This window comes from Rhea pennata, chromosome 2 (assembly GCF_028389875.1).
Source record: "Rhea pennata isolate bPtePen1 chromosome 2, bPtePen1.pri, whole genome shotgun sequence".
In the NCBI taxonomy this organism is placed as follows: Eukaryota; Metazoa; Chordata; class Aves; order Rheiformes; family Rheidae; genus Rhea; species Rhea pennata.
Genome location: NC_084664.1, coordinates 139,521,712 through 139,534,389, shown reverse-complemented (window position 1 = coordinate 139,534,389; position 12,678 = coordinate 139,521,712). Strand labels below are relative to the sequence as shown.

General features: G+C 34.0%; 1 protein-coding gene across 12 annotated transcripts in view; it reads left to right on the top strand.

Annotated features, from left to right (window-relative positions):
* VPS13B (vacuolar protein sorting 13 homolog B) overlaps positions 1 to 12,678 on the top strand; it is a 460,401-nt gene that overhangs the window by 260,481 nt on the left and 187,242 nt on the right. For 8 of the 12 annotated variants that reach the window (XM_062570474.1, XM_062570471.1, XM_062570467.1 and 5 more), the window contains 4 exons: positions 254 to 368; positions 2,519 to 2,660; positions 4,433 to 4,841; positions 10,599 to 10,710. In XM_062570474.1, coding sequence (XP_062426458.1) covers positions 254 to 368; positions 2,519 to 2,660; positions 4,433 to 4,841; positions 10,599 to 10,710 — 778 coding nt within the window. Of the gene's footprint in view, positions 1 to 253; positions 369 to 1,903; positions 1,971 to 2,518; positions 2,661 to 4,432; positions 4,842 to 10,598; positions 10,711 to 12,678 lie in introns of those variants that run through there. The other 4 variants (XM_062570470.1, XM_062570469.1, XM_062570477.1 and 1 more) reach the window with 3 other exon arrangements.

Here is a 12,678-nt window from a genome sequence, read left to right as displayed (position 1 = left end):
TGTACTCTGAAAACTGGAAGTAAAAACTCCATAGATAAGTCTCTCGCATTATGCACAGTTGTATGAAAAGATTTGGACTCTAGTTTTTTTTTCACTAGTTCCTGTCTATGACAGCTGATCCAGTGTGCTGTATGAAGAAAACTGAACAGAAACAGCAGCATCCTATTTACAAAACATAGTGTGCCAGATACTGTGCAAACTTGCAGGTTTTAGATTAATAACTTTTTATTTTAATTTTCTTTGACTATTACAGAAGTTTGTGTTGTCAGTGAATTAGAAGATCTCAGCGCCTCGGTGGATATGCAGGATGTGTATACCAAAATCAAATGTAAAATAGAAAGCTTCAATATTGACCATTACAGAAACAGGTAATCCCGAGGAGCTGTACTGCTTTAATTCCAGGCTGGAAGAAGGTGGCCGTAGTTTTTTCTTAATTCTTAGCTTAAATTTAAAATAATTGTTGATTTTAAATGAAGTGGAATGGATTTTAAATTTTTAAATAATAAACATTGGAACTGAGGTTTCTCAGAATTAATTCTGATTCCAAGGATTTCGTATAAAGAAAACATTTTTTTGCATTATCACTCTGTTGGTGTGTTAGACAAAATCATTCATTTAGCTGAAATTTTGAATGGGAAATACCTTAAATACCTGTTTCATAATACATTTAACTCTAGCAAGTGGCTAATGTTTAATTTTTTATGGTGCCATACACTTAGATATTAAAAAGAAATATCTAACAGTAGAGCTATTTCTTTTACTGTGGCTTAGCAACGCAGTAATGCAGGGAGCTAAGCTGGTTATCTGTGACTGTGTGACAAAGCATAGTATTACACAGAAAAGCTGAGTAAAATCTTGGTGATTAAACTCTACCAGGATGCCATCAAGTCAGGCTAGGTCTGTAGTAGTCATACGATGCATCGTACATCTTAGCACGTCCAGCTGGTTAAACAGAGTGTTGGATTGTTGTTTGTCATTACAGCGCAACGGATTCTGTTTAAGGGAGACAGAACTTAAAAGAAAACATGATCACTGAGAAAAAGAGAGAAAAAGATTTTTTAAAAAAAAGTTTTAAAACATTATATCGACATTGAAAATGGCTAAAATATTTAGGAATGCAAATCATGTTGGCTTAGAAGCCTGTGCTTGAAAGGTTTTATTCAACATTTTTTACTGTTCCCTATGTGCATTAGGAAGGAGATTCAGTATCAGCTTTTCGAAGTTACCAGTGGTTCTGAGACTTTTTTCCTAATCAACAGTCTAAAACAAAAAAGTTGAATTTGTTTTATCAGATTTACAAATACAGTTATTGTTTGAAAATATTGTAATATTTGACAATCAAACTTTGTAACTTTTTCTTTTTCTAAATCAAATAATGATGCTTTAAAATGCAGTGGAATCCCAGTAACTGGTTGCTATTTGCAAGCTGCTTTGTCCACAATTCAGTGTAAAACTTCAGAGATGGTGCTTCACTCCCAGCAGCCCGATGCTCCCTTGAAAATGTTTTCAACTTCAGAGTGTTCTTTTGTTTGCTAAAATTTATATATATATATATATATATATATATATATACACACACACACACACACACATACATATATTATATTGATATATTGATATATTATGTATGTGTGTGTGTGTGTGTATATATATATATATATACACACACACACCTATTCACAGATGTGCATGTATATACCTATACCTATATGTACACACACACACGCACAGACATATGAAGTTTTTCCACTTGGCAAAATTTTTATTGTTTGCATTTACATTCCATAATGTCTTCAAAGTACGGTTCTCTATGTTTGAATTTCTGTGGACTACAGCAAAAAGCTAGATAAAAAAAAAAAAAAAAAAAAAAAAAAACAGATAAGGTGAACATTCTGTCTTCCAGGCCAGGGGAAGGCTGGCAGTCAGGAGATTTTGAAGGAATATTTCTACAATGCAAAGAAAAGCTTTTGGTGAGATTTCTTTAGTAAACTAAGATGCTTAACTGAATAATTCTTCTTAAACAACATATTTTTCTTTATTCTTGGATATATTAGAAAGAATGATTACAAGAATTATAACACAAAGCAACATTTTAATTCTTCATAACTAACTTTTTATAAGTAAACCCTGTGATTTTATAATGTATCGGAGTATAGTTTTTCTTTCACAGTTTTTTGGTTCTTGTAATCATTCTTCTCCATTCTAATAAAGCTATTTGCTGAAAATCCAGAGGTAAGTCTATTTGTGTATGGAAGATTCTGTTATTAATTTCACATATCTTGACCTCTTGCTGGGTTGTCCTTTCACATAAATTAAAATTTTTAAAAATTCATTTTTTTACCAGTTTTTGGCTTAATCTGATTGAATTTCAGAATTTAGAAGAAGGTACGGCACAGGCTTTATCATGCAGTTACATATAACTGTGCAAATTGGACATTATTTTTTTTTGCTTATGGCAGTTTCTTTAGTTTATATTTTTTTCTCTTTCCCTCTTCCATGCTTCATTCATTACCTCAAGCCTCGGAGAAGATTCTTGGTCTCTGGGGCAATATGGAGGTATATTCCTTTCCTGTACTGACAAGCTGAACAGACGTACCTTGTTGGTTCGACCCATCAGCAAGCAGGACCCTTTCAGTAATATCTCTGGCTTCTTTCCTTCTGTAAGAATCTTTTAAAATTTTTTGCTACAGCACTTCCACTAATAAATATAATTTGGAGTAAGAAAAAAACCCTCAGATATCTGTAGTTTCTGATTGTCTAAATTTTGTCTATACTGAATGTCTTGATTGATGATATTGATTGTATTAGTTATGTTGTTTCCCTCATTTCCTTTAATAATAACTGTCAATTCTTTTTGACTAGATATGGGAAGGAGGGTTGATGGTTCACAACCTGATGCATGATAGTAGTCCAATGAAGTCAATGGGATTTATTTATATTAAAAGGGAGCATATGCAGTAATGTTCAGAAGGCAAATATGGAAGAGCTAGTACTGAACGCTGGATTTTATTTGTGTAGTTCTGATATCTACTCAGGAATTTAATTACTTTGTGTTACTGAGGTAGATCTTAATGATACTTTTTACAGTTACTTTATATAATTTTGATAGTGCAACAATTAACAAATTCATATTTTTGCCTTTCTTTTGAATTCTTGGATCATTGCTTCCTGATTCAGAATATCTCACTGTGAGATACGTAACTCCTTTTTTTCCTTGCCAATTTTATTTGGAAAACTATTATGTCATTAGGCCCTTCACAAACAAGAGCGACTGTGTAGAATCCTTTTATGTTAGTGGAAGTTCTGTATGGTCTGATTTATTTTCATCGTGAATATTGACTTGGCAATACTTTCTCTTATTCTAGTTGCTTTAGTTCTTATAAACAGAGAATCTAACTTACTAATTTGTTTTAATTCACGTAATCATAAAAACTATAATTTTTTCAGCATTTAAGCTTTGCATACCATTTGTTTAAGAAAGAGATGTTCTTCTACTAATGAAATTTAAATTACATTGAATTATTTTTAAATCAAATTTGAAGATGCTACAGGAAGCATGTTTGCAAAGTGTTGTTGTTTTCATTTGTGCTTAAGTGATTAAAGGTAATTTTTGAACATATTCTTATTTAAATGTTTCCTAAACTGTGAAAATAGCTTCTTCTTTCTGGGTATTGCTTTTTTAAATTTTTCACTCACAAATGGTATAACACTGAAATACTCAGAAGACTTTCAAAGATAAAATGAGAACTGTAATATATGTCTTTTGGGAGCTAAGCGTCTATCATTTATGTGTAGGAAATCCTTCTTGCTAACTGTGAAACAAGTATACTCTTTAAATAATTAGAGGTGATGGGAGCAAAACGAGTTCCATTCTTAGAGTAATTTGTTAAATGTGGGTGTACTTTATACCAAAGGCCTACCTCAGCACTCAGGTGTTGATTGCACTTACAGAAAGGAGTGTGGGAGGAAGTAAGATTTATTTCTAAAATGTCTAAAGTGAAGGAGAAATCAAAATATGTAATTTTGAGTGCAAAAAGTTATCAGACAATCTTTGGTGAATTCAGACTCTCCCAAATATGTGGGCTTTTTTGGCTTTTTGGATTTGAATAATGTTCAAATGTTTGAATAATGTTTAGGCTGCATACTAAATGAATGACATAGAATGTAAATGATCAAAAAAGGAAAAACAATTGTTCAAATATTTATTGTTTTAGTTGACATAGGATGGTAAAATAAGGACACGTTGTGGAATGAATTGTCCGCTAAAAAATCATTTTTTTCCTTGTATTCAGAGAGTAGGAAGATATTAGAAAAGATAGAACCCTAACCATCCAAATAGGAGACAATATGGCAATTGATGGATGTTATGTGTGTACAAGATTTTATTTCTTTAACAGTTTCATTTTTGGTTTTTTTTTTTCCCTTGAAATAGACAACTGCAAAACTTTTAGATGGCTCACACCAGCAACATGGATTTCTTTCTCTCACTTATACAAAGGCTGTGACAAAAAATGTCCGGCACAAACTGATATCAAGAAATGAACGGAGAACATTCCATAAGCTGTTGGAAGGTCACACTGATGGGTCTCCTCACTTTCTTCATGAGATCCTTCTCTCTGCTCAGGCATTTGATGTGGTCCTCTGTTTTCCTCTGCTTAATGCAGTTGCAAGCATTTTTCAAGCCAGGTTGCCAAGGAGTCAAAAGGAGAAAAGAAAATCACCAGGCCAACCTATGAGGACTCACGCTCTCACCTCCCGCAATTTGCCTCTGATTTATATCAACACTGGTGTAATTAGAGTCTTCTTTCCAAAAAATGAAGAAAACCATCATAATGCAGAAGGTACTGTGCTCTATATTAGAGAGGGAGATTTACTGTTGAGTTTTAGACAAATGGTCTTTAGTTAGTTAAATCACTACTGTAAGATACTGATACTTAGCAGCACTGCTCAGACTTCCAGGTTTTTATGGGGCAGAGGTAGAAAACATCTATAATTCTTACTAGTTCTATACAGAATTGCTGAAAAAATTATAGATATTCATTTGATCTCTGCTTTGCCTGTACCTACATACTTTGTATTTAAAGTGTGATTATAAAAGCAAATGGTCAAGAACTGTGGAAAGAGAAATTAAGCCTAAACCTATGGGTTGGGCAGTGGTGATTCTTGGGTCAGTTCTCCTTATGCTGATATCAGTTCAGTCTTCAACAGACTTCTGCTGTGGCCGTGGAGCGCAAGAGCGCCCCAGAGCCTATGGTAATTTGTACCGAGAAAACTATGCAATCGGCAGGTAGACATTCTCATTCATTTTAATCATCTTTCTCAACCTTATAATTGATACCCAACAAAAGATATATTTTAGCATTTGTGTAGTGAATCTTAGATGAAGTTACTTAGACTGAATTATGACTAATGTTTTTTTTTACTTTAGAAAAATTTCTCCTTTATGCAAAAAATGTATTTAAATCCTACTATAATATATATGTAGAAATAAACAAATGTTGAGGTTAAAGTACAGCTGGTAACAGCTAGAGGGAATGTGATTATTACTATTGCAATCCTTCAAAGTCTATCAAGAGATAGAAAATCTTTCTTTTACGTTTTTATTTTTTATTTATTGGTATCATGATATGTTTACGTAAGTCTTATAGGTGTGGATCTTTTTGCCATTATATGCAGTAGCACAGAATCTAATCCTAAGAGTACAGATTTTAAATTTTTCTCATAACGTATTTGCAAGAAGTACCAATAGTGAGAATATATTTGGATTACTTCTTTGCTAGCATCCTCTACAGTTTTCCAAATGGGAATGGTGAAAACACAGCAAGATAAAATTTGATTGGCTGTGTTGGTAAGGAGGAATTATGATTCTAGTTGGAACAGAGTTATGGGGCGTGCTGTCAAGGGAATTTTTTAAAGAGTACTTTTTTGTAGAACTGTAGCTATATACTTCATTAAAATGAAATCAGACAAAAATGCATTGTCTAGTTGCTATCGATCCTATGAAGATGCATGCAAAACAGAATTGTCATGATTAGTCATGAATAGATGTAGAAAAAATGGGTATGCTTTTAAAGAATGATTCTAAGGATTAATTTTACTGAATAAATAGGAAAGACAGCTAACATCTTCCTTTGGAAAATTCTGAAATGTCATCAAAATGAATACCTTTCTCTTTTCGTTTCTTCCTTTACCCAGATTTTCCAAAACTCTCATGTTTATGAATGTGAAATAAACCTCCTCTTGCTTCTACTGTTTATTGTCCTCAAAATCTATACCTTGTAGAGGCAATAATAAGGAATAAGAATTGAGTGTTACCCATGTTACTGGTGTGCTATGTCAGAAAACTTGTTTATCAGGGAACCTGCATGCCTAGTAAGACCTCATTCATCATCTATTGATTCAGAGAGTTTTTTAATCCAGTAAGAGTAGTCTGTTTCAAGATGTGATCACTGCATTGAAGTAAAAAAAGTGATAATATCAGTTTCTGTCTTAATCACAATTGTCTGCTTTTCATATCTTTTATCTACTGCTAGGTACTATAACTATCCTCCCCCCAAAAACCACATATAATTTAGATTCATGTACAGAATTTAAAAACAAGACAAATCTACTTTTGCAGTCCAAATATAGTCCAAAACACCAAACTTGTACAGTGACCTGTGATACACAAACACCATGAAATAATTGAAGTGATTTTTTGGGTTTTTTTTCAGTTTTTTTGCTTGGGGATTTTACACACATGCATGCATGGTTTTTGCAGCAATACCATGTTAACCTTTCCTTCTGTGGTGGACTTTGAGGGTATCAGTCAATCTTAGATGGAAAGCAGAGTAGAAGTGCTGCTTTCACTCAGAGTTTGATTTGTTACTACAGCAAGTGATGTTTCAAGCTCTGGTCAACAGCTTACATTTATTTAGTGATGAAGTAAAGACAACTAAATATGTAAAAGCAGTATGTAACAAATCGGAGAAAGAAATGTTGCATAGCAGCTACTATATACAAGAAAATTGTAAATTGCAAAGAAAACTGATAAGAAGCGGTAAGGACAGGGAAAATCCACATCTGATTGTTTTGAGGATAATAGGAATATTTTTTAATATGTACTAGGAGCAAAATATCAGGAGTGACTAGCAAGGACATGATAAATCTGTTGACTGTGAGAAAGAAAAGGCAACATACTCAATAAACGTATGTCCTGCATTTGTAAAAGTGGTATTTTCTTGTCATATGAGCGTGACTCTCTACTTTGAAGTCAGTCATAACATATGGTCTCTAACATCCTCCTTGCTTTCTATTAAACAGTTTCTGATCAGTCAGACTGAATAACTTGCGCTCAAGGATCTTGATCATCTGAGATTAGTTGTTAACACATTTTGGAATAGGCAGGTTTCAGGCAGCTAAAAGTGTATCTATTAAAAATGACAAGTGTAATGTTCAAGTAAAATTAAGACAGGTAGCTTTATTTATTGTCTTGCACAACATAAAAGAAGAATCCACTACAGGATTCAGTTAATAAAGAATTACATGGTATTTATTGCATGATATATAATATGATATGTACATGATATGATCCAGTATGATTTTATGGAAAATTAGTCCTGTTGAATACATCTGGTATCTGTTCTGTGTCAAAATTACAAGTCTTAGTTGACAAAAAAAATTTTGCAAAGATTTCATATGCTTAAGAGTTTTGCTTGGAGTTCGATGCTGTGTATCATGGTATTCTAACTTAAAAAATATCCCCATCCAATATCAGTGGAAATGTTAGATGAATTTAAAATTGCTAACTTGAAGTCTAAAAAAATAGTTGCCTGTGGGGACTTATAAATTAAATTGACCTTTAGTAAATAAAACCACTGTGGCTAACGCCAACCTGTGTTGTAAAGAATTTCCTACAGGGAAATAATGTTGAGGACTGCATATCTATGCATCTGCATCACTGCTTGTACGAGATATACTAAAAATATTCTAAAGGTAAAGTTCTGTATCAAGGAAAAGGCTACGCAGACCACATTTCCAGCACTGGAGACTTTTCTAGAAAGCAGTGCATGGCAACAGCTTAAGGGTCACAGCGGAGAAGCATCTTAATAACTATGGTGCCATTACAAAAAAGCTAATATTTTTTGACGCAAAATATGACAATACTGGAAAGAAATAAAGGAGGTAGCAGTACTTCTGCATATGGCAATGATGGAGTATCTTATCCAGTTTGCTTTATATTATAAAAATGGATATTGATACAACTACAGAAGGTGCTGAAAAGAGCCACAAATATTAATCAAGTACTGGAAAAGAAGCCTTATGAGTGTGTTTAGCTGAACAAAAAGACAGCTGAGATGATTGGTTAAAACCAAGTAAGATTGAGGGGAACTTGATGACACTCAGGTCTGTAGGTTTGTCCTAGGTTGTATTTATACTCTGTAATGTAGACTTTTTTTCCCTCAAAGATAATATTTGTAAGAAAATGACTGTGTTTGTTTATTACATTATACACATATTTTGAAAAACTAGTGGGAGAATACGTGGATTAATGAATGGAGATACATATTCATCATCCCAGCTCATGACTCATCACCATTCATTAGAAATCAGTACTGAAGTGTGAAAATATTAATGCCTGTGATTGTTTGTGTTTTAAGCGTAAGATTTAATTTCTTAACCTGCATGAAGCTGCCAACAAAAGAACCTTGCCCACCCTTGAAAGGAAGACTCCTGCAAGGCTCACATGATAGAGACCATGATGAATAGTCCTCTGATGACTGTGATTTCCTAAGTGTCAGAGACAAATTAAAATTCTAACCTCAAATTTATTTTATTTAGAGGGTTTGCCACCTAAAGTACATTATGATCAGAATGTGAACTGTATTTAATATCTTTACTCCTTTTTATTCTTTCTTACGTGAGTATCAGGGGAAAAAAATCCAACTTGTCAAGTGGCAGGAAGTCTAATACTTAGTACAGCGCCTTATTTATTTTTTGTTTGAAAAATTCAAAACATATTTTCTAATTAGTCAAAAGTAGGATTTTATTGTCAGCTTAACTTGTCTACCTTAGTTCTGGCAACCAAACCAGCTGCACCTGATTGTGCTCTGCTTTGAGGTCTGAAGATTTTCACTTCTGCTTTTTAAGTAAATGAAGTTCTTTTAAGCAGATGCCTTATATTCTCATCTAATTACTGTGCTATAATTTGTGTTACCATTCCGCTATTCTGTCATTTCCCTACAATTGTTTCAAAATATCCTATTATATATTATATAATATTATATATATTATATTATTATTATATTATATTATATAAAATATTCTATTCTAAAATAGAATTTCTGTGAATTCCGTGACTTCCTTTTTTTTATTTTTTTTTTTTTTTTAATCTTCTGGGGTTTTTTTAATTATAACTGCGGAGCGTGGTGTCTGATTCACCAAGAATTTAACTGGTCAGGAGAAGTGAGGCTTTTAAGTTCATGGTGAGCTCACTAGATCTTTCCACATCAATCAGTTCACTCTTCAGTAAAATATTTGAACCTCCTTTTGCTACTCCCATTCGTGTGCAGAACCCCTTGTGGGGGTGTCTTGCTGACCTTCCTTGCATGTGAGAGCGAGGGGCAAAGCGTAGCCCCAGCGTAGCACTGGGGCTGAAGTTGACTCTTCCACTTCAGACGGTGACCTGCGGGAGCTTGCATCACACGGTCTCAGCTGCTTCCTCATTATCCTGAAGTCTTCGGAGCAGAAGCCTGTCAAAATACTTTGTGAATATGGCTGTGGCTGCTGAAAGGGAGACTCAGTAGACTCAGTCTTTCCCTATAAGGATAATTTGCAGAGTTTGTTTACTACAAGAAATACAGTGCTGGTTTTTTGGACGGAACTTTGCTTCTCTACCTAGTATGATTAGTGCTTTTAAAACTAAGAATTTATACATATGGCTGATATAAAGAGGATAAAATGGAAAGTAGAGGGTTTTTTATTCGTAGAGTAATTTTACTATTGCTGTGGAATTTACTATCCTTTTTTCTCCCAATATACAAAATACTTTGTATTTCATGTATGCATTTATGTATATGGCAGGTTTCAGACCCTCTTTCAGGGTCTTCAGGTTTGAACTTTTCTGTGTTTTACAGCCCATAGCAAATGCTGCTGCAATGATCACATTGTAATATCCTGCAAACTTTTTTTTTTCCCCATCTAAAAGTACCTAGGCCCATGTTAAAAAGAATGCAGGATTCAAACTGCTTAATATGCAGATATTTCAGTAGATAATTATTGGAGAAACAGCTGTATGACAGCTGTTTCTTTGGGATCAACATCATTTTGGAAAAAAGTTGAAATAAAAAAGCCTAAGAGAAAGTAGGAAGTCACAGACCAGGATTTAGTTGTGTGATTAAAATCTGTAGTGAAGTTAAATGAGCATAGTTTTGACTTTTATATGTCACAACAATACTATTAATTTCATGGGGGTTTTTTGCATTTGTTGCTGCTCTTGAGCAGAAATGAATCGTAGCAGACATTCTTATTTAGATTTTTTTAAGAAACATTTTTCCATGGTTCTGCTATATGCAGTTGCCTTTTAATCAAACACATGTTTTCTCTTCTCCTCACTGCAGCTAATCCAGCAATTAAAGAAGACACTTTGGTTCTCAAGATTGGATCTGTCTCTATGGCTCCCCAGGCTGACAACCCTCTTAGTAGAGCTGTGCTCAGAAAAGACATTTATCAGTAAGTGTTGGGGGAGGGTTGGGGTTTTTTATATACAGTCTCAGAAAAATTCATTTTGGGAGAAGTTAATTGATCAATAAAACAGGGGAACGTGCAGCCTGTAAAAATACTTTTCACATACAATCTTTTGATATTCAAACCCAGGTTTTTCTGATTTTCTTCACTTGTGGGCTTTCAAATCCATTTAGACAAATCAAGTTCTTCTGTGAAGTGCTGATGAATAACAGAATTTAAATGTCAAGTCATTATGAAGCTAAAGCTCACAGATGAGAACATTTTAAGAGGCATTCTTTTATTCAGCTATTACCACATTCACCTAAGAGAAGAGGGATTTTTTGGGACTACCAAAGTTCTCGGTAGCCATATAGTATGAAAGAGATAGATCTTAATAATATTAATGGTAAACATATATTCAAAGTGTAGGATTCTTGATGTCGTGTAGATCAAAGCTGTAAAGGAAAGCAAACTTCTAAGGAGTTCTTTCCCAGTAAACACATTTTCTGTGAAAATGTCAAGCTCTGGATTGTGTCAGTAAGTATGTGCAAACCACACTAATCATATGTAGGCAGCAAAACTGGTGAACATATGTAATCAACATGATAAAAGTAATATATGATCCTTAGTAGGGTTGGCACTGTTGCCAGACATGAAAGTATGGTTGCAAATAATACCAAGTGAGAAAAGTCACAGAAGTATAGATGAACAAGTGTCTTATGCTTCCTGTTGGTCTGTTTTTCAGATGTGGCAATATTTTTAAGTACTTCGTAGTGCTCAATAGAAATTGCAAACATCAAAATCTTTTCCCAGCAGTAAAACATTTACTGCCTAGAAAATGACAGAAAGTTTTACCTTTTGTCAAGGCTAGGAATTTTAAGGAGACTATGAAATATCTCCAGTTTCATTTCTGATCACTTAGAAGTTGTAAAAGAGTTTTTTATTCATATTTCTGTTTGAAAATACTTAAATTATTGCATTTGCTTGTATGTTTAGTAACAGTAGTTTATCCTTTTTTCAAAAAAAAAAAAAAGAGAGAGAAAAATATGTATCTGTTGTCATATTATGGCGCTTTCATGGAAGAAATCTTGCAGCTGGGCAACAGCAACTGCTTGGGTAGCAAAGCCTGAACCAATTCCCAACATGCCCACAGATGAGAGAGATCTTCCTGACATTTGTACTGGCTTCTTCTGCTTCTGCCCTCTCTCTGTGAGGAGACTCCCATCTGGTTTCTGCTTTGAGTGTTACAAAACCAAATGTAGGTTCCAGTCTTCTTCTCACAGCAACCAAAAATCTGTCAAAAAAAAAAAATCCCTATAGTAATGTGAAATCTGCAAGTTTTAGCTTCAGTAATGTTTCCATCACCTAAGGGGAACTGCGTAGTGTTCCTTGTATATGCGTTACAAATTAGTGAGTCAGCAATGGAAGTGATGTGATTTCCATTAAAATCAGTGAAGCAATGCCAGTTTGCATTTTTGAGTCTGATATCTTCACATCTGTGGCTTCATCTTAAATGCTGAAATTTTGTGCTTCCCAAACCAAAAGTCACTGGATTGCCTAAAGGTTCTGCTGTCCTTTTGCAGTAGTGGTCTTATTTTTTTATAAATATAAATTTCTGGACTACATTTATGTATGTCGGGTTTTCACAGTTTTACACAGTTATAATATGCTTCAGTCTTCCTTTGGGAATCACTTGCCAAATGGGTAAGGCAGAAATAAGCATTGAGGCACCGACATCTCTCATCTGATAGTTATTGGCTTCTCTGTGACCAGCCTTACAACATCATGCTGTTTCCATAAAGGTTTTCTTCAGAAAATCATTTTCAGTATTTCCCTCTAAATGCTTCTGTGAGCATTGTTCTCATTTCTCAGCAGCTGTCAAAGACTCAGTCTTATCTTTGTTCCTTTAATCATCCAATTATACTAGCTTCAGTGTTTTTTAAAAACATTGGGGTAGAGTGTCAAGTTACTTTG